Below are 22,813 nucleotides of genomic sequence, written 5' to 3'. Positions count from 1 at the left end.
GCTAGAGAATAGAAGTTCTACAACTATTCAAGGAACTAGGCTAAACTATATCTCTAAGGCAATTAGTAACATCGTAAAAGAAACGTAGTGTAGGGAGAATCATTAACATTCTCAAACATAGAGAGTTAGCCTCAGATACCTCAATTTCGTCCCTTAGTGATACTACAATGATCCACAATACTAAGAACCTTCAATCTACAATAGCATGGAACCCAATATTAGTAACAAATTCCATAACTTAAGTCATTTAGGCATATTGCCAAACATCTTGTAGGCATAAATCTCTACATCTCATCACCATATAATTAGTTCATCTAACTACCACCATTCATCAACAATTTATCCCACCATTATTATTAGCCAATTTATAACTTTCAAAATCACATATATGACCATCCATCCACACCCAACCAACAAAGTTCCATTAAATAAACATCTTTCAATCTCTATAATAGTTGTGTAATCAAATTGGGAACTTATGGTTTCCAATCGCCATACCAAGAGTTCCAATACTTATTCATACTCATATTTTCTTAATAAATCCATACATGTAAGTATAAGGGTGTAGGATTATCTTTTTGGAATAAATCTTGCAAAACCCTCCTTTGAGTTCTTGAAGAAATCCCTTGAAGATCTAAGTATTTTATGTGTAGATTTCATAAATACTAGTGTATAAATGATGGAATTCACACCAAAATAATGGGGATTACTTACCTTGAATATGGGAGGGGTTGGAGGTCTTAAGAGGGTGGAGGAAAACCCTAAAATTCGTCCAATTGAAGTGGGGAAAATAACCCCGAAGGTTTTATATCAAAATAGGGTCGGGTTGGAGAAAAAAAAAAGAAATTTGCACAGCCGCAGTGCATGGGGCGCCGCATGGGGCAGCGTGGTAATGAAATATGTGACTAGGAATGAAATTTGGAGGTGCTTTGATAGTCTACACAGCCGCGCCGCATGGCGCGACGAATGGGGCGGCGCGGTAGTGTAAAATTCTGCCAGCGTTTTTGGTCATAATTTCTGGTAGGAGTGTCCAAATAACGAACGGTTTAAAGCGTTAGAAACTAGACTAGAAGATATTTCATTTGATAAGTTTTTCATCATACAACACCTTATATAAATGTATATATGCTCATCCAAAATATAGTCTTGTGCGTGCTCATTTAGAATTTTAATCTATCATGTAATTTTCCAACTTGGATTAGACTTAGGTCTTTCCTTGGACACCAAATCACCTATTATAATATGCCTCGTACACTTATTATCATAACCAATTGATAACTATCACATTAATACTTATTTAATACATTCACAACAAATTCAAATTTACGGGGTGTTACAGTATCTGGCAGATAACTTAGAGAACTGTCCTTCTGACATGGTGACCTACCTTTATGGTTGGATTATAGCATACAACCAATCCCCTTATTCAAATTGCCTATCTGACCTGTGCTTATTAGCTTGATTTACCATTCTCTGTTGAGCTCTTTTGAGATGGTATTTTAGAAGTTGCACCTTGAACTCCCTAGTAAGTAAACTTCTGTCCACCTCTTCCATATGAGAATCTCCTACAGCATAAGGTAGATGTAGTGGAAGAGGTTTGCCATATAGGGCTTCATATAGTGTACATTGTATAGAGGAATGGAAAGTGGTATTGTACCACCACTCAGCTGCTCCTAGGTAGTGCATCCATTCTCTTTGTCAGTCTGAGCAAAAACATCTCAAGTAAGTTTTCACACACCTATTGACTACCTCAGTTTGGCTATCTATTTGAGGACGGTAAGCAGTTGAAGTGTTGAGGCTTACTCCCAATATACCAAACAATTCCTGCCATAGCTTACTTGTAAAGATAGGGTCCCTATCACTTATGATATCCTCTGGTAGACCATGTAGGTTATAAAGTTGTTCCATGAAGATCTTAGCTAGTTCATTGGCAAAATATGGATGGGACAACCCTATAAAGTGAGCATATTTGGTAAGCCTATCAACCACCACCCAAATAATAGATTTTCCTTGGGATTTTGTCAATCCTTCGATGAAGTCCATACTTATATTGCTCCAAGCTGACTCAGGTATTAGAAGAGGTTGTAATAGCCTAGGATAGGGAGCATTATCATACTTGTGCCTTTGACAAACATCACAATTTTTCACTAACCCTTGAATTTCTTCTTTCATTCCCTTCTAATAGAATAAGGAATATACCCTCATGTATGTATTGTCTATTCCTGAGTGTCCCCCAATGGTAGAGTTATGCCATAATTGCAAGATTTCCTTCCTTAGTGCTGGGTCAGGGCCACTAGCTTGCCATTCTTTCTTAACTGCTGATGTATGAAGGTGTACCCTGCTTCATTAGGTTTCTTGTTCTTGAGAGTTTGAATTATGGCCTTCAGTTATTCATCTAGGTCCTAACTTTTCATAATAGCCTCCAGTAAATTGGACCTCATAGTGGATAGGGTCATAGAGGACAGCTCTACCAGAGGAAGTCTAGAAAGTGCATCTGCAGCCTTATTCTCCTTTCCCTTTTTATATTCAATCTCAAAGTCATACTGCATTAATTTTATTATCCATTTCAACTGGTTGCCTGTGTGTAACTTCTGCTCTAATAGGAACTTAAGAGCTTTTTGGTCTGTTTTGATAACAAATGGTTTCACTGTCAAGTACTGAGGCCATTTGTTGACTGCCATGACTAAAGCCAGCAACTCCTTGTCATAAACTGATAGTGCTTGGTGTTGAGTTGATAGTTACTTGATAAGGTAAGAAAGGCCCAACTCTAATGCCTACATTGCAGGTATCAGTTTCTACCACAAAAGTCAAGGAAAAGTTTGGCAGGGCAAGCACTGGGGCAGTATTTAGGGCCACCTTCAGCTTGTCAAAAGCTTCCTCAGCTTTTTTATTCCAGCAAAAGATATTCTTCTTGAGAATATCATTGAGGGGTTTACTTATGATACCATACCCCTGTATAAATCTCCTATAATATCCAGCAAGCCTCAAGAACCCTCTAAGTTGTGTGTTTGTCTTTGGTTCTGGCAAAGATTCCACAGATTCTATCTTCCTAGGATCAATCGAGACTCCTTGTGAAGATATGTAATGCCCCAAGTATTCCACTCTTTTTGCACCAAACACACACTTGCTCCTCTTTGCCAAGAGTTGATGGTGCACCAAAAGATCAAAAGCAATTTTGAGATGATGAACATGATCTTCCAAACTCTTGCTATAAATTAGGATGTCATCGAAAAATACCAAAATGAACTTCCTTAAGTATACCTGGAAGATGTGATTCATCAGGCTTTGGAAACTGGAAGGGGCATTGGTTAGCCAAAGGACATAACCAAGTATTCATAATGTCCAGAGTGGGTCTTAAATGCAGTTTTAGAAACATCTGCATGAGCCATTCTAATTTGGTGGCACCCTGCCCTTAGGTCCACCTTAGAGTACACTTGATAACCTCCTAACTCATCCAACAGCTCCTCAATTATAGGAATTGAAAATTTGTCCTTGACAGTCATTTTGTTCAAGGCTCTGTAATCCAAACACATTCTCCAAGTTCTATCCTCCTTTCCTACCAACACTACAGGTGATGCATAAGGGATGGAACTATGTTGAATGATTCCTTGCACTAACATTTCTTGTACTAGCTTTTCTATGACATCTTTCTGCACTGGTGAGTACCTATAGGGTCTGGCATTGATTAGGAGTGTACCCTCCAACAAGGGTATGTGATGGTCAAACACACCTCTGAAGGGGGTAGCTGAGTTGGTTCTCCAAACACCTTGCCATAATGCTTAAGGACTTCACTGATATCCCTTGGTACTTCAACTCCTTCCACTCATGTAAATACCAGTTCTTCTTCCTTGACATTTCTTACCTTTACCATAAATATCCTTGGGTTACTTCTATCAACCTTCTCCATGGCTTTAGACTGGACAGTCTTGAATTTAGGTTGGATCCCTTGTAAGGTCAATAACTTACCTTCATGCTCAAGCTCCATGATCAACTTTTTGAAATTGAACTTAATATCCTCTAAGGGATATAACCACTAGATTCCCAACACAATATCACTGTTACTAACAGAGAATACTAGGAAATCTCCTTGAAACACTGTACCCTGCATGATCCTTTTGAATCCCTTACATATTTTCTCTATAGGAACCTCCCTTCCATCAGCTATCTGCACCAGCTGTGGCTTGATGTTACTGACCTTGCAACCTAACTTTTCTACAATGTCCTCATCAATGAAATTGTGAGTAGATCCACAATCAATAAAAATCTCCGATGGCTTCTGTTTAGTGAAACCCCTAAGCCTAGGTATTTTAAATCCTGGTGTGCCATTAAGTGCTTGCAGGGATATGGCAAAATTTTCAGGAATCTTTTGTCCTACCCCTTCTTGTTCTTCTTCAGGTTCTAAGAGTTCCTCTTCCTCCCCTTCCTCCTCTACCAGTTCCTCTATAGGTCCAATTCCAAAGAGTAGATATGTCTTTTGGCTTTACATTTATGGCCAGGAGTAAATTTCTCATCACAAAAGAAGCATAACCCCCTTGCCCTTTTTCCATCCATCTCTGCAGGAGTCAGTCTCCTCCTTCTATTATTATCCATCTTAGCAACAAGCTATCTTTTGATTCCTGATGAGTTGTCTTTTTGCCAATGACCAGGACTGGCTCCATTGGATCCTCTACTTATGGAGGCTACTGAATTCAAACTTCTGATTGCCTTACTTCGAGCAGCAAAGTTTGCTTCCTGCAACCTAGCTAAATAGTAAGCCTGGGGAAAGGTACTAGGATTCCCCACTCTGACAACATTACTAAGTTCTGGTTTAACATTGTTGAGGAAGATACTGATTGCATGTCCTATTGCTATGTACAACTTGTTCATTACACTATTGAAGGCTTGCTGGTACTCCTTCATGGTTCTAGTATGCTTCACATTCATTATCTCAGTCATAGGGTCAGTGTATTCTGCCCAAAAACTGTCACATAATGCCCAAATATACTCATCCCAAGTGGGAAGGGGCATCTGACCTCTGATCCTCATGTACCCAAAATGCCAATGCAAGGCATCACCCTCCAAATGCATGGACATTAGTTTCAACTTCTGTTGTATCGTAATCTCTTCCTCAGAAAAGAACTGCTCCACCTTATACAACCATGTCCTTAGATCTTTACCATTGAACCTTGGGAATTCTACTTTGGCATATTTGGTAAAAGGAAGATTTGGTTTAGTGGGGTTTGATTGGTGATTTGCAGTTTGCCTGGGGGTATTTCTGTGTGTGTTCTGATGCAGATTTAGGGGTGGTTCATAAGGGATTTGGTGGTATATTGTTGGGTTTATGTGAAGGTTTGGTACTTGGTAAGCTGTAGGGTACTATGATGGCTGATTGTAAGAGTTAAAGGGATATTGAACTCTGTTAGGTGTGTTTGAATACTGGTAAGGCTGAGCATAATGAGTTCTATTTGGTTGAGTGGGAGGCTGAAATTGAACATGAAGGGTCCTAGGTTGAGGTTAGTAAGGACCTAAGGGTCCTTGTGTTGAGGGCATAGCAGGTGGGGATCTTACTGGTGGATTGGGGTTCTGTATGTTAGGGTTCATTTGCGCTTGACTACTAGGTCCAGGGACAGTCTAGTTTACTCCTATAGTAGTGCTTCGAACTGGAGGTATGACACTCGAAGTTTGGACTCCACTCGAGAGTGAGGTGTTTGACACAGCTGAACCATTACCTCCCATGGAAGTAGGTGTTGCCATTTCTCCTAAGCTAAAAGGAAAGTCACTAGGAGAATACAACTCATCTCCTCTCGACTCATATTCCTTTCCTCGTTCCGGTCTTCTACCATGGTGTACGATCTCGTTGAGCACCTCTCGCAGGTCATTCACAGCCTCTTCTTGGTTCTTGCAAGACTGCACTTGAAGGGCTTCAAGTTGGTCCTGACGAGTTGTGAAGCTCAACATATCGACATACATTTTATGTAACAGTTCCATGAACTCATTCGATTCTCTAGCCATAGTTTCCACAGTGCCAAGGAGCTGCTCTGATACCATTGATGGCGGCAACAATGAAACAGTGAAGAAGAGAAAGAAAACTAAAACAAAGAAAATTGGGGTAAAAGCAAAAAACAGGGTTTCAATTGATAATGTGCTGATAGGCACTGATGATTACATATAGTTGCCACTATTCACTAGAAGACAAAACCCTATAACTAACTCTGACGTTGTTAGAGCCGATGTTCCTTTTAGAAGGGCAGAATCGAAGTATAGTGTTGAACAAGTAGGTGTAACTGTTGAGTTCTACGGCGGTGAACTCAACGGCGTCAGTTATAGTGATCCTGCTACTGTGAAAAAATATGCTAGACGTGCTCAATTGGGTGAAATTTTTGAATTAGATCGTGCTACTTTGAAATCCGATGGTGTTTTTCGTAGCAGTCCAATGGGTTGGTTTACTTTTGGGCATGCTTCGTTTGCTTTGCTCACCTCTTCTTTTTCTATGATAGTATCTATCGGTACTTTCAAAGTTGGAAGAAAGAAGGAATCACTCAATTTCTTGGTTGCTATAATATATTAGATATTGTGCAAATCCTTTCTATACTAATCTAATGTAGAACCTTACTCTCTCTATTACATTACTCTATTTATTTTTTATTGTTTTCATATTTCATCATCAAATTTTGTATAAGATAAGTTGATTGAAGAAGTTTTATTTAATTAATAAAATTTCCTCTCTTTTTAGGCTCCTCCTCTCTTGCCCTCTTGATGGTATCCAGTTGAAATGGTTGCTGGATTGCCCCTAGTTCAAGTTCTAAGTCAAGCATTCAGGCACCAAAGACCTCTGACTACGCTCCTCAGCCTAGGAAAGAAAAATCCCATTTGCCTCTATGGGCCTAATTACAATTTACGAAACTTACTAAAGAAACTAAGGAGGGACCTAACTACTCATCCCTTTAACTTCTAAAAACCAGTCACTAACTGACTCTAACGGCTACGTACAACCCTTTGAGCTTCCCGTACCATCTTCACAAGCTAGAGCCAATTCTTAATTGCATCAGAAAAAAGAATAAAAAAAATATATTAAGAAAGAAAGGTAAGGGGTGAGTTATTTAATTACGTGGCATTTTTTATTGAGGGGTCCCTTGCCACAATGGACAACCGTTAGGGTTTGGGATATTTTTATCTACTTTCTTAACAGCAAGGATGTATTTGGACCGATAGTAAAACTAGGGATAAACGTGAACAATTTACCAAAGTAGAGGGATAAATTTGACCTTTTTCCCAATCACAAATCACTTAATCATAGCCATGTTACAATCTTATTGTATTTCTATTCAATTCTAGGACAATAAATTTTGTAAGGACGAACCAATTTTCAATTGACACCACAAATGCTGGTGTTAGAGACCTTCACCATTGACCAAGTAAGATCAAATGATTTATCTTTGCGCCATATACCATCGAAGTAAAAACAGCCCTATATCAGAGTTTTTTGACTGGACTACCTGTCTCGAGAAGAAAACTGCAATAGAAGCGCATGGAGTTGAAACATTTTTCCATACTGATATATCAACTATCATGTAAGGTAATATCAATTTCATTCATCATCAACTACGTATCTACAAACCAAAAATAACCGAACCAAACCGATAAAAGCGACAAAACCGAATCCGATAAAATTTATACTATACTGGTTTGGCTAGGTTTAATTATTAAAAGAAAAATATAGTCGACGTAATGTGTTTAGGAAAAAATAGATGCGAACCAAACCATGAACACCCCTATTTATATGGTTAGACTAGAGGAGAAAATCAATACATAGAGCGGGTGGGGGCAGAAGAGGAGAGGGAGCACATATTGGTTACAAGGAAATTGATTCTCTCCTTCAATTAGTAGCGTAGATTAAAGGCACCATTGGTACTGCAAACAAAGAGACATAACGATTTCTCAAAAAAGCTGGGCACCAATTCAGATGTCAATTACCAACCAGCATGGGAAAACAATAATGCAGCAGCAATTTCCATAAACGCTGCATTTCGGTGATAGTGATAACATGGTTCCTTCATTAGCTTTTTGGGAAAATACACATATTTGATCTCTGTGATGTCTGTAAAATGTTACTCCCTCCATTTCAATTTATGTGAACCTATTTCCTTTTTAGTCCGTGTCAAAAAGAATGACCCCTTTCCTTATTTGGAAACAAATTACCTTTACACAATGTTTTATAGCCACACAAAATATATATGCCTCATTTTACACCACAAGATCCAAAATCTTCTCTTTTTTCTTAAACTTCGTGCTCAGTCAAATGAGTTCGCATAAAATGAAACGGAGGGAGTATATTAATTATGCGAGCATAGCAGGGTGGGTAGAGGGACCCATCATGCAAGATGATTCATTAACCAATGAACAAATTATGTCCCACTCCTTTTATCCACCTGGCCCAGGAGAGATCAGCAGCCAGAAAGTCCATCACCTGGCCCAGGAGAGATCAGCGACCAGAGTCCAGACAGTTCATCAATCAGCAAATTTCCTTTTCTAATAGTAGGAAAGGTTGAGCTCCTGGGTGTTCTGCTAGGTGTGGGCATGCATTGATCAACCGATCCAAGGCTACGCGGTTATTTTCTTTGTTTATCTTCTTCTAATAGCAACTGGATTATAGATCTGAGAACTTCATTATCATTCACCCTGGAAACCTGAGATATGAAGTGTCAGAAGAATTCATCAATCCAAAACAAGGTTTAAAGGGTTGAAAGTTTGAAGAAAAAACAAAATATGAAAACAAACCGTAAAAGCATTTTGTAGCAACTATTCCCTCCGTTCACTTTTAGTTGTCAAGTATTCTAAAATTAAATTTTCATTTTACTTGTCACTTTTCGCATATCAAGAGAAAAATAATTTGTCTTTCCTGTTTTGCCCTCAGCATTAATTATTTATTCCAAATCATTTTCAAATCCAATAGGATTATACACCAATTAATATGGGTATTATGGTAAATTATGCACTTTATTTATTACTCCCTCTGTTTCAAATTAGATGACACACTTTCTTTATTAGTCTGTTCCAAAAACACATTTCTACAATTAAAAATAATTCAACTTTAAACTTTTTATTTTACCTTAATGAGAAGCTTTTATAACTACACAAATGTCATGGACCCACAAAGCTTTTACCCCTTTGGCTTTTAAGACCACAAGGTTCAAAAGTCTTTTTTTTCTTTTCTTAAACCCCGTACCGAATCAAACTACCTCATCTAAATTGAAACGGAGGAAGTATTTCTTAAGGGGTGTGCAAAGTCATGGACAAGTAAAAGTAAAAGTGTGCAATGTCTCCCTAAAGAAACGAAAATTTTCTTGGCACAAAAGAAAATGATATGCAAACAAATGCCAATAGTCTAAACAATGAAAAGACTCCATGTGCCTCTACAAGTTGTTTACAATCTTGAGCCAAACTATTATCCATAGTGGTGAGAAAGATCTTGCCTCTAATACAAGGGGAAGACTTTCGAGGTCAAGGAGGAAGGTTGTGCAGAACTTTCCATAGTGGTGAGAAAGATCTTGCCTCTAATACAAGGGGAAGACTTTCGAGGTCAAGGGGGAAGGTTGTGCAGAACTTTCCCATTGTTGGAAGGAAAAAGAAGCATGTGCTTGAAATTTTACCTTCAAGAAAGAATAGCCAAAGAAAGTGGAGTCCTAGCAAATGTCAGTGACAGCAATTTAAGAGAGGACATTGGATAGGAACATCTAAGACTTTCTTTTTTACTTTACAAATAGCCAAAACACATGGAGTGTCCTAGCAAACGTCAATGATTGAGAACACTCTGGAGAGAAATATGGATAGAGGACATACTAACGATATTTGTAGGAATGGCCCAAAAGGAGCAGATCAAGTGCCAAAAGGCAAGCACACCATTCACTCAACAGGGTAGTGATCTGGAATTAAAAAAAAAATGTGGGGGGTTGGGGGGTTGGGAAGGTTGTGGAGAGAGAGGAAGATCATCAAGAAATCTCTCTTTGAGGTTCCATGTCTGCTAGCAGTGAGATAAATTTGAAAAGTATTCCATGTCTCATTCTATGTTTGCTCAGACTCTTCAAAAATGCCACCGGGTGTGTTCGGATCTGTGAGAATGCACGGGAGAAAAATCTATTTTTTAACAATGATACATTGAGCCCTATGTATCATAATCTACTCCTACTAGACATGAGACTAGGACATATTCTACTCCTACTACATATGGGACTAGACATATTCTACTCTTACAACATATGGGACTAAGACTATACACACATAACTATCTAACACTCCCCCTCAAGCCGGTGCATACAAATCATATGTACCGAGCTTGTTACATATGTAACTAATACGAGGACTAGTGATGGGCTTGGTGAAAATATCTGTAAGCTGATCATTCGATATATAAGGCCACTAGACTCCCCCCGAGTAACAAAACCAGGTGGTTGCTGATAAACAGAAGTTGGCCGAAAAGTCACCGGAAAATTTTGAAGACTAAGCTGAATTCCACACTACAAAATAGGTTCTAAAACACCACCAGAAAACAGAAACTTTTCTGGATATCAGTGTTCACACCGGAAGATCACTGGACGAGTAAGTTGTCCTGAAGAAATTTTGTCAAAAAGTGGCTGGAATGGCTCACACGCACCGAAAAAGTTATTGTAGCTTGTTGGAACCCTAGTTGTGGCGGCCCGTGAGGGACTTTCTAAAGGAGCGATTGACTGGGTTTTGTCGCCTGACTTCTCCGAACAAGACGGTAGTGTTGGTTTTCGCACAACACCTACCAATGAGGAGATAACGCTAATCAATCTTGAGTCACGATGACTGACTTTTCTGTTCCGATGGGACTGAGGTTTCTGGGGTTTGATCGCACAAGGGTTTCAGATCTGATGGTGGTAGTAGTATATGCACAGTACCACTGCAGCAATGATGAACCTTGGGAACAAGACGAAGTTGCCGGAAAATTGCACGGCAATGAGATCTTTCTTCCCGGATGTTGCTGGAATGACGCACAACGATGATTTTCTCACTGAAGCTCTGATAGCATGTGAAAATGCACGGGAGAAAAATCTATTTTTTTAACAATGATACAATGAGCCCTATATATAATACAAATTCTACTCCTACTACACATGAGACTAGGACATATTCTACTCATAATACATATGGGACTAGACATATTCTACTCTTACTACATATGAGACTAGGACTATTTACACATATCTAGTGCGGCAGCATTTTTGGAAAGTACGAACACCATAGGTCTAAAGTTATGGTGGAAAGACGCAATGTACATCAACTATATCTCTTCGGATTTGTTAAAATAGTCTGAGTTGGTGATAAATCAGAACTAATGCAATAAAGTATCTGTTTCTCATACTTTTATTAAGGCAATGCCCACAAGTATGAAGGTATCAGGTTGTGTTCCTGACTTATTCATCAATAATTAGGTGAATGCTACCAGAAAGTAACAGTAAATGCTCTGAAACAGAACTATCTGTTTGAACGAGATAAAAATCTACCTGAGGATTACGAATAAGCTCCTTGAGAATATCATGAAGAGTTTGCCGGAGTTCCTTAAATAGCACAGCTGTTTGTGCTGGTGCTGCAACTTCTAACCATCCATCTATGGTAACTCTTCCAGTCTGGAACAGAACAATTACACACAATTAGTGAGGAAAAAGATGAAATCAGGAGGGGGGCAGATAGAGTTCCTTAAGCCAGGGTTCACAAAGAGAACCATATAATTTATTTCTCCAACTGCAAACTAGTCCACAATTCCCTATCCTTGAGTGATGAGATATGTATACATGTTCTTTTAGGAAAATGAAATGCTGCTAGAAGGACAAAAATCCTACAGAAACAGAGGGGAGACAGGACTAGGACCCAACAGGAAAATATTCCTCAAAAAGCACAAATTGTTACAAGTTTATTGCAATTTAAATATTGTAGAAACATATGAAAATTGGTCTTAACTTTTTTTTCCCTGCATATAACTGCAATAAATTAAGAACTGAATTGGTAAGATCTTGCTAACATCTGGGTCCACCGAACCCCGGGTAAAAGCTGATTTAGTTTTCCACAGAATCATTGCCTTCAAAATTGGAAAGGCCAAAAGGAAAGCTCTTCAGAGAAAGTAGGCCACTTTCCCATTTTCATCGATGTCCCCCAAAGGACTCAGAGAAAGCACGCTACTTACTAAAATTAGCACTTGATACCAGCTTCCACAATAGGAAACTGTTCCCAATTCTCTTAAACAAATACAAAAAAGATATCTTGGATGCTTTGAGAGTGATTGTGCCTGCGTACTTTTCTCCAATCTCCACTTTATTTTCCTCCTTTTAGGGGGAATAAGGGTTAAAATAGGTGTTACCCTACTTCTGCATTGAAAATCATGGAGAGCAAACCAACGTAAAGGAGGGTGTACAGAAGAGCACAATATAGCATGTTTGTTTTTAGCATTTCATAGCACAATGCTCAATCTTCCATGCTAAATAGGAAAAAGCAAATCATAGTTTCACTCAACATTTCTCCCTTCTTGTTCCGTTTCTTTTCAATTTTCAGACTTTCGCAGGTTAGTCTCTTGTCCCTCTAGTCACTAGACAGCATAAGATAGAAAATGCTCATGTGTACAATGTCAAAGTTCAAGCAACAAAGTTTTGACAAAAATTGAAAAATGAAATTGACACCTACTGTTCCTTGAGAAATAAGAAACAAGAGCTTATCAAGTTATGGAAAAGAAAAAGCAGGGTAAGCATGACCATAAACAGAAGATACCTGGTGCTGAATGTTTATTGGGCCACCAAAAAGAAGTATAGTATAAGGAGAGATAACAGTGGTGTCTCGCAAAAATACCTTGTTAGTCTCTACCTGAAATTGTAGCATAAATAAGAATTATATCTTAAAACGCTTCAACAAAATATATGAAGAGACAACAATTGATTATATAAAAACATCAATCGATAATTTTGAAAGTCGAAAAGGAGCCTTGGAGCAACGGTAAAGGTGTTTCAGTGTGACCTATAGGTCACGGGTTCGAGTGTGGAAGCAGCCACTAACGCTTGCATTAGGTAGGCTGCCTACATCACAGGTGTAACCCTTCCCCGGACCCTGCGTGAACGCGGTTATGCTGTTGATGTGTGTGACCATCTCATCTAAAAGCTTAAGATATTAAAGAGAGCACACTTCTATTTACTTAATTATGTATTCAACATGCCCCCTCACGTGCGAGCTTGATTCTTTTGGGTGAGCCAAGCATGTGAAAATTGATTTTGATATTGGGTGGCGGTGAGATTTGAACCCAGGACCTCTGCCTGCTTTGATACCATGTTGAAGTGTGTGACCATCTCATCTAAAAGTTTAAGTCGTTAGAGAGAGCACACTTCTATTTACTTAATTATGTCTTCAACATATGCTTTATGCACCGTGCTGCCCTTGTTCTTTTTAACACATTATGAAACTCAAAAATGAGTCAAATAGTTAAGATGAACAGTTTGAATATTTTTGCTATGGATTCACAAAGAGAAAAAAACACACATTTTTACCCAAGTTGAACTCTTAGATATTCTTCCACCATGGATACAAAAAGGTTTCAGCCCACGATTACTAAATAAGACAATATTTTAAGTAAACGGATGAACATAGAAAATACCAGCTCCATTCTTAGAATTCTAGAGTCCTTAAAGTAGTGTTTGTTTGTCAAAGTGTATTTCCATGGGAACTTAAGAGATCTTTTCCAATGTAACCTCTAATTATTGCTCAACTATTTTAGAATGACAACGTTGATCCTTTTTGAGTTATTCATCATACTATACCTTGGGCTACACCGCCCATTATGTTAATGTATTGGAATAGATGCTTAGATTCTTTCACATGGTATAGGAGCCAACCTTTGGTAAACTGATTCCTCATACTCATAAATAGTCATTAAAATCTATGTGTGAACCCCAAAAGTCGGGTTACTGGTGCAAGAGAGTGTGGAGTTATGTAGTTTCATGGATAGATTGTGTTAGGACTTCAAAAAGGGATTATACAGGTCTGGGACACTCAACCCATTAGCTTGAAAGTTTTTATAGGATGCTCAAATTCTCTCACAAGCCAGAACTAACTCAGACATATATAAGATGCTAACAACAAAACTTTGCTCTTCTAAATCATAGCAATTAGATCCTGAAAGAATTCTTCTTCTCGGTCATGATGCAGTGTCGAAAGGTAAATACAAACATAATGCATTATTTGAGTTATCTTATAGAAATGTAGCCCAAAATTGGCTTCCACTTTTAAGAGGCGTTAGCAACATTCTCAAAATGATTCTTCTAGCATCTTCAAGTAGATTATTTCCCATGACTATCCTAAAGCTTCAGCACACTCTCCGGTCATCATTGACTCACTGGAGTCCATACTAATACTTAGTGATGAATTGTTGAATTGCTTAATTAGCAGAGTTGCTATAGTAGAATGTCCATTACTTAAAGAGAATATGATTATCCAATGTATCATCTAATAACTACTAAAGAGAATAGTTTATTCAAATTCTGCGAATGATCTACTCCATCTTTGCGCCTCTTTAAATTTCTCTTTTTCAGTTTTGGGAGCATATTTTGTTGAAAAAAATTCTTTTCCACCCTGCAAAGTTGTAATCTTGCATTTCATATACAATGCTCCAATTTAATCTCTCTATAGTTCAAAAAGGCATCATCTCTTGAATCTACAATTTTATCATCTTATTAATAGAGATGTTGAAGTAACAGCGTAACTGTTAAAGATTCCATCATCTATAACAGCTTTCTGATGTCTTGATAGAATTTGGCATTACGATCTTTCAGGATTCACTTATTCATTATATAAGGATTCCATGAAAACAACGAACTTCATAAAGAAAAGGCACCTAAAATTTCCTTTCCCCACCCATTCCTAGCCTAAAGTGATGGAAAGAAGCAAAAGTTGTTGTAAGCATGGAGGGCATTCAAAGATAAGGTCAGAGAGATAAAATCTTGAATGTTAGCTTTTCAGAGTAAAAGATTAAGAAAATGCAAACCTTTTCAAGAAAGACGATAAATGGGTACTGAAAATCTTTTAAGTTAGAGTTGATTGAGGAAGGGTGAATGTGAACTTCGCGTCTTCCATCATACCATGCAGGGTTACTCTTTGCTGAAAGACCTGCATTCTGTTTTAGGTTCCCAAGAGCAGTTGTAGCAATGCCTTCTTCTCTGGCAGATACATTGGGATAAAGACCTGCACACAATATGGCCTAGGCACATTTATAGAGGTGAGCATCCAAACAAGTCAAACAGGCAAGTCGACAGAAAGAATAACCAGACTGAAATAATATCCTTCACTCCATTATATTTGGCATTTTGAACAAATGCATTTAGCTTGCAGTATGCTTTATGGCGACCTGCCTTATTGTCATTATAGGCTTTATGGCGACCTGCCTTTGCAACAGCTAGGATATTAACAAGCAGAAAATCTTTCTGGAAAAGTAAAAAAGCTGATTATAATGGCCGAAAGGTCAATTTTGATTAGATCTAGTGCCTTCTACTCGAACAGAGGAATGTCAAAATCAGTAGATGCAGGGCTTGGAATATCTCACAACACGTGTGCTAAAAGCTTGATCTTGAAACTACAAAGTCTGGTTTGGATCTCTCTCTTCAGATAAGTGATAGTGGTCACTTAAACAGAATCCAGAGGGTGTAAGAACTTTCATTATAACTCTATGAAAGTAGAATTACCTCAGTGTTGTATTTGGAATACAAGTAGGTGTAAAAAGTTTCCGGAATGGAAATTTACATAGAAGTTGAGATACTTTGCATCGATGTTTGGTTTCATTGATTGCAGTTGATCTGAACTAAACTCATAGCCCTTTGGAGCTAATTGTGCTATTACCTCATTGCTTTTATTAATGTTAATGCTAGATAGTTATGTGTAAATAGTCCTAATCCCATATGTAGTAGGTAAAATATGTCCTAGTCCTAGTCCTAGGTAAAATGGTATCATTGTTAGTGTGTCACTTGTGTTTGCCTCTTCGTGAGGTTGTTCTCTCGATATTTTGTACTCTTTTTTATATAGTGAATTGCTCATCTCCGCCCGTGGACGTAGGTCAATTGACCGAACCACGTTAAATATTTGTCTCTTTTGGTATATTTCTCTTTGTTGCATGATTTATCGTCGTTCAACGTTTGCTCTGCTAGCTTCCGCATGACATCTGACTTTTTTCGGTCCTAACAAGTAGTATTAGAGCGAGGTTCAAGACAGGATCATCTTGGCGGGTTTAGTTCTAGCCGCAACATATTTGACGATAATCGTGATTTTTGCCTGAGAAATTTGACCGGTGTGATACGCACGTTGAGACAACTTTGTGGTGGAGATTTGGAGATGCAACCTGTTGAAGGCTATGTGAAAAAGGTGGATCAAGTTTATTTTGTCAGAAAATTCAGGCCAAGGGGGAGAATTGTTAGGTGTTTGTCCAGATTTTCTTGCCACAATTGGTTTTCCTATCCTATGAAGGAAAGGACAGCATATTTACCATAATTGGGTTTTTCTTTTCCTAGAAGGAAAATATTATTCTTCCATATTTGGCTAGTCCCTTTTTCTTGTAGGAAAAGGTTTGGGCTTCTATAAATTGAGGATTCCTCCTTCTCATTCAGTAGCATCCACAATGTAGCCATATGGGATTTGAGAGTCGTGTTTAGGGGGAGTGTTAGATAGTTATGTGTAAATAGTCCTAGTCCCATATGTAGCAGGTAAAATATATCCTAGTCTCATATGTAGTAGGAGTAGAATATGTATTATATATAGGCTCGTTGTATCATTATAGTAGATTTTTCTCCCGTGCATTCTCACAGTTGATATGTGTGATTATTATCATTTTTTATCGGCGTGACACGATTATCTTCGAATGGTTTTGGTTCATGGTAGCCACCAATGCAGCAAATCAACAAACAATTTGGTATGGTGGAACAAATTCTTCTACGGCGGCAATGTTGTGTATATGTGTGTGTGTAGAAAGTTCTCAACTTTCTGTTTTATGCTATGCACGAAAATTAATACATGGTGCTCTTACCAAGGACTTTTCTCAGTCCAAGTTTAGGGAGATCCTTATATTTTAATTAATGATTTCTTTATGTCTCTATTTGTAACCCAGAAATAAGAATACAACCCCCATATCTTTAAGAGACTAGCATCAGGAATGGGACGATTTGAGTTCTAACTGAAGCCCACTAGTAGATTCAAGGGCAAATCACTGACATCCTGCTGGCATGAAGGAAACCAACAGGCGAGACCTATACCGAGCCATATCCTTTCAAGTTTGAGACTCTGAAGTGAAAAGGAACAGATAATCTTTAATATACCTTAAGAATTGAGGAATGATTTGAATTTGTATTAAAAGGTTGTGATATATCTGAAAGCCAACTGTCAAGCTTCTCTTTCTTTTTCCAATCAATCTGCATCCAACAATTTTTTCAAAGTTAAAACACCATAATATTGGGTAAAATGACTTACAACAGGGATAGATGAGAGAAACTAAATCATCTAAATACTTGGTAAATTTTACAGGTTTAACTATTATGAAAACATGTATATACATTGAAGCTGAAGGAATAAATTGGAGTCCACAAGTTTAACCAGAGAGTTGGCACGTAAGTAGGAGAGAAGTTATAACCAGCCAAACCACCCTTAAATCAGGAAACTGAAATCAAGCAATTCCCTGCTGTGACAATATAGTGCCATATTTTTGCAGACTAAACTCCAGAAGATATCCTTGCCCCCTCGCAAGCGCCCCCCCCCCCCCCAAACCCCCGAAAAGAAAAGGAATGAACCAAAAAGAAGATGTTTATAAATTTGACAGAAAAGGGGGCCTATCAAAGCTAATGCTAATTACACAAAGAAATGATCATACGCAGTCACATGCAACATAATTAGAGGTTGCAATCATGAACCCAAAATGCAAGTTGTTAAAAAGTTCTGCAGCTTGTCTATGCGATGAGTCGGCTAGGAATGCGCATATAACAGTAGTTCCTAAGATACCTAACCTTTCCTGAAGTCAACATGGTCTAACATTGTCCACGAGATACCTCCTGACGTGTTTTTATTGTTCCCTTCATTTTAAATATCTAGAAAAAGTAGGTAATTCATAGTTCAGTTTTATACATTAGATTCACTAAATTATTACCAACCAATTTAGAAAATGAAAATGCAAACTCATAACATTAACACTGCAAACTTGATAAATAGGCATCTTAAAAAAATACCTGAGACTTTTTTGGGATATTGATGAGTCCAATGTCAGCTAACAATGTTCCAAATTGTATTCTCATGTCTCTGGCACAATAAGACATGTATTAGAAGTTGAAAGTGATTCAAGGTCTAAAAAGAGAGGTAACCGGAAAAAGGAGCATAATTCTCGCAGCTCAGTGTCTTATTATGGAAGAACTAAACTTTGCAAACCACAAGTACATATCCTGTTTTTAGAGTTTGTTGCATATTGTCTTCCACAGACTTTTTCAAGGGTCATTATAAGTTTAACATGCTGATTGGTGCCGATGATTATTATGATAAATGGCGACGGTGAAAGTAGTTGTGGCCAGCTACATAAAAAATAATACCGGTAGGTAGTGTATGCTGATGGTGGTAAAGACTATTCCGATTTAATAAGTGCTCTTTGCTGGGGAGGAGGTTTTGCTTTCCCCCTCTTATCCTATGCATTCTCTCATTACGTGTTAACCTCATCTTATATATGCACTTTATTATTACCATTTTAATTTCAGAAAATTAACGAATGGAATCAGGATCAGGTAGTGGCTTCCTTTCAAGTATAAAAAATGCGGAAAATGACAACCATAATTCCATTAGTTGATCCTTTCTAGAGCCCCAAGGCACAAAGCACCGCCATCACTTTTGAATTACAAGAAAACTGAGCTACATGATACTTCTTTCCAAATAAGTCAGGCATTCCAGAGTAGGAAATAGTACCCCAAGGGCTACAGGACATTCTTTCCTTGTTAGAGAATCTTTAGAAAATGTTGTTATCTGTTGAGATTCACTGCATAAAGAGGAATGGATTAATAACGAGGGATGTCCTTAGTATGGCATAAAAATCATACCTTATCATATACATGACAGAACTGCTTAAGAAATTTGAACTGCAAAACTGCTTTGCTGCTTTGACTCCATTCTGCCAGAATGAAAATGAACTGCATCAGTAGCATGGCTCAAAGAATGACAATGCATAAATTAAATGTCCAGAAATAACTTTTTACCAGTAATAAGTGTTGAAATACATTTAAGCATTCTATCAGTAGACTGAATGTTCTCTCATGGAATGATTTCCTATCTAATCCACTAGGTCTCTACTAATTCTTATTCGACTAACAATCAACTATGCCGTCCAACTGGGCTGTTAATATGTGATGCACAATCAGTTATTTCATAAGCAATTGCAAGTTAGTAGATCACTAACCTCCCGCAAAATTTTCTCCCACTTTTTATACGCTACCATCATTAGGAGATGGTCAGATTGCCAGTTACCACTGCCAGAGTCAGTTTCACCACCAAGCTTATCACTCAAAAGTGCCAACTTTGCTCTTTCAACATTTTGCCTCTGTGATATGCATATCATTACATAATTAAATTCCATATACACATCAAAAAAACTTTTAAGAGGTGAGGATACAAACCTCATCTTTTGGATAAACAAATGGAGACTTGTAACTCAGGAAGGCTGAAATAGATAGAATTGGTGACAAACAGCCAAATACTCCACCATATAACAGCATCTACAGTTCCACATTTGCAAAACTATTTAAAAAGATAGTAATGGTCAACAAAGCCCAAATAGCCAGACAATTGATGCACCCATGGAATTTTAGTTTATATTGAAAATTGAGTATCACTTGTAGAGAATCATATTTTGGGCAAATTCTCTACTTTTTAGTATACTGCTTCTATACAGGAGATTTCTCCATCATTAACTTTTCTTTAAAAGAAATCATCAATAAAATTATTTACAAAAAAAAAAGTTTGTGAATTAGAGTTGTAATGGGAAATATATAAGATGTTGAAGAATGGGGATAATTACATAACTACCTTTCCAACCAACACATCAACAGGAAGTCTCGCCAAATGATACCCGAGAGGAGTTAACTCTTCATCCCCTTCAACGGCACCAACCTGAACATAAATTAAACTATGAGACCATCACCACATAGCACAGAACTGTGCAGTTCAACTGGCATTCATGCACAAACAATATGGCGAATTTAGCAAATTTACATGGAAACACAGGAAAGTATCTTTTAAAAGCATAAGAAGAAAGAACGTGGGTGAAAGATTATTTAGGAAACAAATTTTGAATGTAAGTGCAGTACAAGTAACAAACCAAGCTATGCAAGACAGTGTACCATCTTGCATGAACATTATAAATGACATCATAGAAAATGGAACCACCCAAAGACATGACAAATGTAGCTTCAATACAAATGAAGCATAGTAGAAACCTATATAAAAGTACATTGTGACATAGATGAAACAAAAGCAGATGTCTCAAATTACACAAGACTTGGTAGAGCGTATGGATCCTGCTTACTTATACTCCCATCCCATTTATATGACGATAGTTGATCAGATAAAGCGTTAACATGCTAATATGAGCATATACATTATACCGGTGATAGTAGGGGAAAAAAATTAAATACTAGTTATAAAGTTAGCTTGATAGAGAAAACATTACACTGCAGTTTCAAAACTGAGTAGTTTCATGAATTTGAATCTTGAAAGTTGAGAATTTTGTATAAAAATGGGGTAGTTGTCAAACATTTAGGATGTTCCAACAATAGAAAAAGTGTCATATGAACTGAGACAGAGGGATAAATATATAAGGTAACTAGATGCTCTCAATGAAAGAGACCGAAGAGAAAGCTCCAGGAAGCCTATGAATGCTGGTCTCTTTGGAAAGTTGATAAGTCCATCAGGAAAATCTGGCAGATGGTTCCTGCCTGCATCTTTTGGTGTGTCTGGTCAGAAAGGAATCGCAGGTGTTTTGACGGGATATCAACTCCTCCTATGGTGCTTAAGGCTAGATGTCTTCTATGGTTGTATAGTTGGCACAATTTAGCTCCTAATGACTGTCATATGAAGTTTTTTGATTGTCAGCTCTTTAGCTCTTGCTTAGCTCTTTTTTGTTCATAGCTGACTGTCTTTTATGTTCTCTCTTTTGTACTTCTTGTATCTTCTGGATGCCATATATAAAATTCCACTTACTTCATCAAAAAAAAGAAAGCTCCAGGAAGTGTGTAAAAACCACAACACTAGAAAAGAAATATTTTATGTAAATAGATCTCCCATGTGCAAACTTTATTGTTTTAAATAAGTATCTTCCGAGTGAAGGATTAAATGTCTTCTTAGGCTCTCTTATTAAAAATATTATATTTGATAAACATTGTTTATTTCTTCCTGGGAGAGTCGATCAACTTCCATATCCTGTCATTCACTTATGATGTCATTATTATAGCACCTATGTTGATGCTAAGAAACCAAAAGACAGATTAATCTACATGGGGTATACCTCATACAATAAAGAAATTGCTGACGCAATAGCTTCATCCTTTGGAGGTTCAAGAGCCTAACAAGACGAAGTTTGGGAAGAAAAAATGAGTTAGAAAATCCATAGAACAAAATGCATAAAATTGCATCTGAATAAAATTTAAAAATATAATAAAATCACCATAGACAAAAATAGCTTTATGCTTCCAAGTGATAGCAGTTTGATTTGTAAGCACAATTCTACCAAAGGCATTCGCAGCATCTCCGGGATCTAGCAAGGCCAAATTAAACATCAGCGCAATGTAAGAGAGAAGATTATCTGAAACGAAGAACAGCAGTACTAGATAAAGTAACGAGGAAAAACCACTAATACCCCATACCTGGTAAGGTCGCATGAGCTTCTCATATCGGTAAGAAGTATAGAGACAAAAGCAGATTCCTGGCTTTACACGTCCAGCTCTGCCTCGACGTTGCCTTGCATTTGCTTGAGATATCCAATCTTCAACCATGCTTGACAATTTCTAAAATCAAGAAGTTTAAACAATAGCAAATGTGATTACTGGTGCACCAGATTCTGGAGACAAAAAGCAAAGGGAATTGACATTTCTTTAGACGAAACACGCAAAAGCAGAGGTCCCGACAAGTAAATCATGTCATTTAGAAATTCAGCAATAAAAGCTCATGACTGGATCTAGAAAAGCCTAACAGGCTGGTATCCTTATCGCATGCTAAAGGAGTAAAGAACTAAGGCCTTTCACTTTATTTAAAGATTAAAAAACCCAATTTAGAAAACCAGATGATATGCAAGTCATCATTGCCTTAACCTCATCACCAAGCAAAAATATAATTTTGTCCTCTCTCTGGTTTTGATGTTGTCGAAACCACTTCATCAGCTAAACCAGTTTGCCACAGAAATACATCTAATGAGCTTTTATTTACCTAACAGAGATGACAATATATGTGTGAGTTGAAGCTTTTCTTCTGCTGATACTTCTGGACCTAGTCATAGGCTCATAACCATCTATAGAAAAATATTTCTCTATCCAAATCGCAATGCTGAACAAGTCTTGCAGCCAATTTCAAATTCACACACCAAAATCTAAAAATGACAGAAAACTTATGATCGAAAATGCCTCCATAGATACATGCAAACATTTTTTATAGCAGTACCGCTAGGCACCAGCCATTATCTAGATGGAGTTGTCGTAACACTTGTATTGCGGGGCCAGAACTTGAAAAGTCTAAAAAGGTTGATGAAATAAAATATTTCAAATGTTAGATATAATTCATG

At 37.6% G+C, this 22,813-nt stretch overlaps 2 protein-coding genes across 5 annotated transcripts in view; both read right to left on the bottom strand.

Moving 5' to 3' along the window:
- Positions 1-1,422: 1,422 nt before the first annotated feature.
- On the bottom strand, positions 1,423-2,681 carry LOC142162239 (uncharacterized). The gene is made up of 3 exons (XM_075218566.1): positions 2,472-2,681; positions 1,839-2,178; positions 1,423-1,673 (listed from the first exon to the last, which is right to left on the bottom strand). The coding sequence occupies exons 1-3, from the start codon at positions 2,679-2,681 to the stop codon at positions 1,423-1,425; spliced, it is 801 nt and encodes a 266-aa protein (XP_075074667.1).
- Positions 2,682-8,013: 5,332 nt separating this feature from the next.
- LOC107822421 (DExH-box ATP-dependent RNA helicase DExH7, chloroplastic) overlaps positions 8,014-22,813 on the bottom strand; it is a 33,735-nt gene continuing 18,935 nt past the window's right edge. The window contains exons 22-35 of one of the 4 annotated variants that reach the window (XR_012693486.1): positions 21,903-22,043; positions 21,704-21,793; positions 21,545-21,601; positions 20,068-20,151; positions 19,659-19,757; positions 19,442-19,582; positions 19,086-19,156; positions 18,955-19,024; positions 18,234-18,303; positions 17,334-17,426; positions 15,020-15,232; positions 12,760-12,852; positions 11,505-11,627; positions 8,014-8,666 (exon numbers count right to left, since the gene is read on the bottom strand). Coding sequence is in view for 1 of the 4 variants with exons in the window: in XM_075217512.1 (XP_075073613.1) it covers positions 8,589-8,666; positions 11,505-11,627; positions 12,760-12,852; positions 15,020-15,232; positions 17,334-17,426; positions 18,234-18,303; positions 19,086-19,156; positions 19,442-19,582; positions 19,659-19,757; positions 20,068-20,151; positions 21,545-21,601; positions 21,704-21,793; positions 21,903-22,043 (1,353 nt within the window). In the remaining 3 variants the exon portion in view is untranslated. Of the gene's footprint in view, positions 8,667-11,504; positions 11,628-12,759; positions 12,853-15,019; positions 15,233-17,333; positions 17,427-18,014; positions 18,096-18,233; positions 18,304-18,954; positions 19,025-19,085; positions 19,157-19,441; positions 19,583-19,658; positions 19,758-20,067; positions 20,152-21,544; positions 21,602-21,703; positions 21,794-21,902; positions 22,044-22,813 lie in introns of those variants that run through there. The other 3 variants (XM_075217512.1, XR_012693485.1, XR_012693487.1) reach the window with 3 other exon arrangements.

The sequence above is a fragment of the Nicotiana tabacum genome, chromosome 7 (genome assembly GCF_000715075.1).
Source record: "Nicotiana tabacum cultivar K326 chromosome 7, ASM71507v2, whole genome shotgun sequence".
Taxonomy (NCBI): domain Eukaryota; kingdom Viridiplantae; phylum Streptophyta; class Magnoliopsida; order Solanales; family Solanaceae; genus Nicotiana; species Nicotiana tabacum.
The sequence above is the reverse complement of the archived record's forward strand: the minus strand, read 5'-3'. Positions and strand labels throughout refer to the sequence as shown.

Coding starts and splice junctions, on each gene's coding strand:
- LOC142162239 (XM_075218566.1), bottom strand. CDS start 2,681: ATGGCAGTCAACAAATGGCCTCAGTACTTGACAGTGAAACCATTTGTT. Junction 2,179..2,471: donor CACTTTCTAGACTTCCTCTG/GTAGAGCTGTCC, acceptor TTATTCTATTAG/AAGGGAATGAAAGAAGAAAT. Junction 1,674..1,838: donor TAGGGACCCTATCTTTACAA/GTAAGCTATGGC, acceptor TGCACTACCTAG/GAGCAGCTGAGTGGTGGTAC.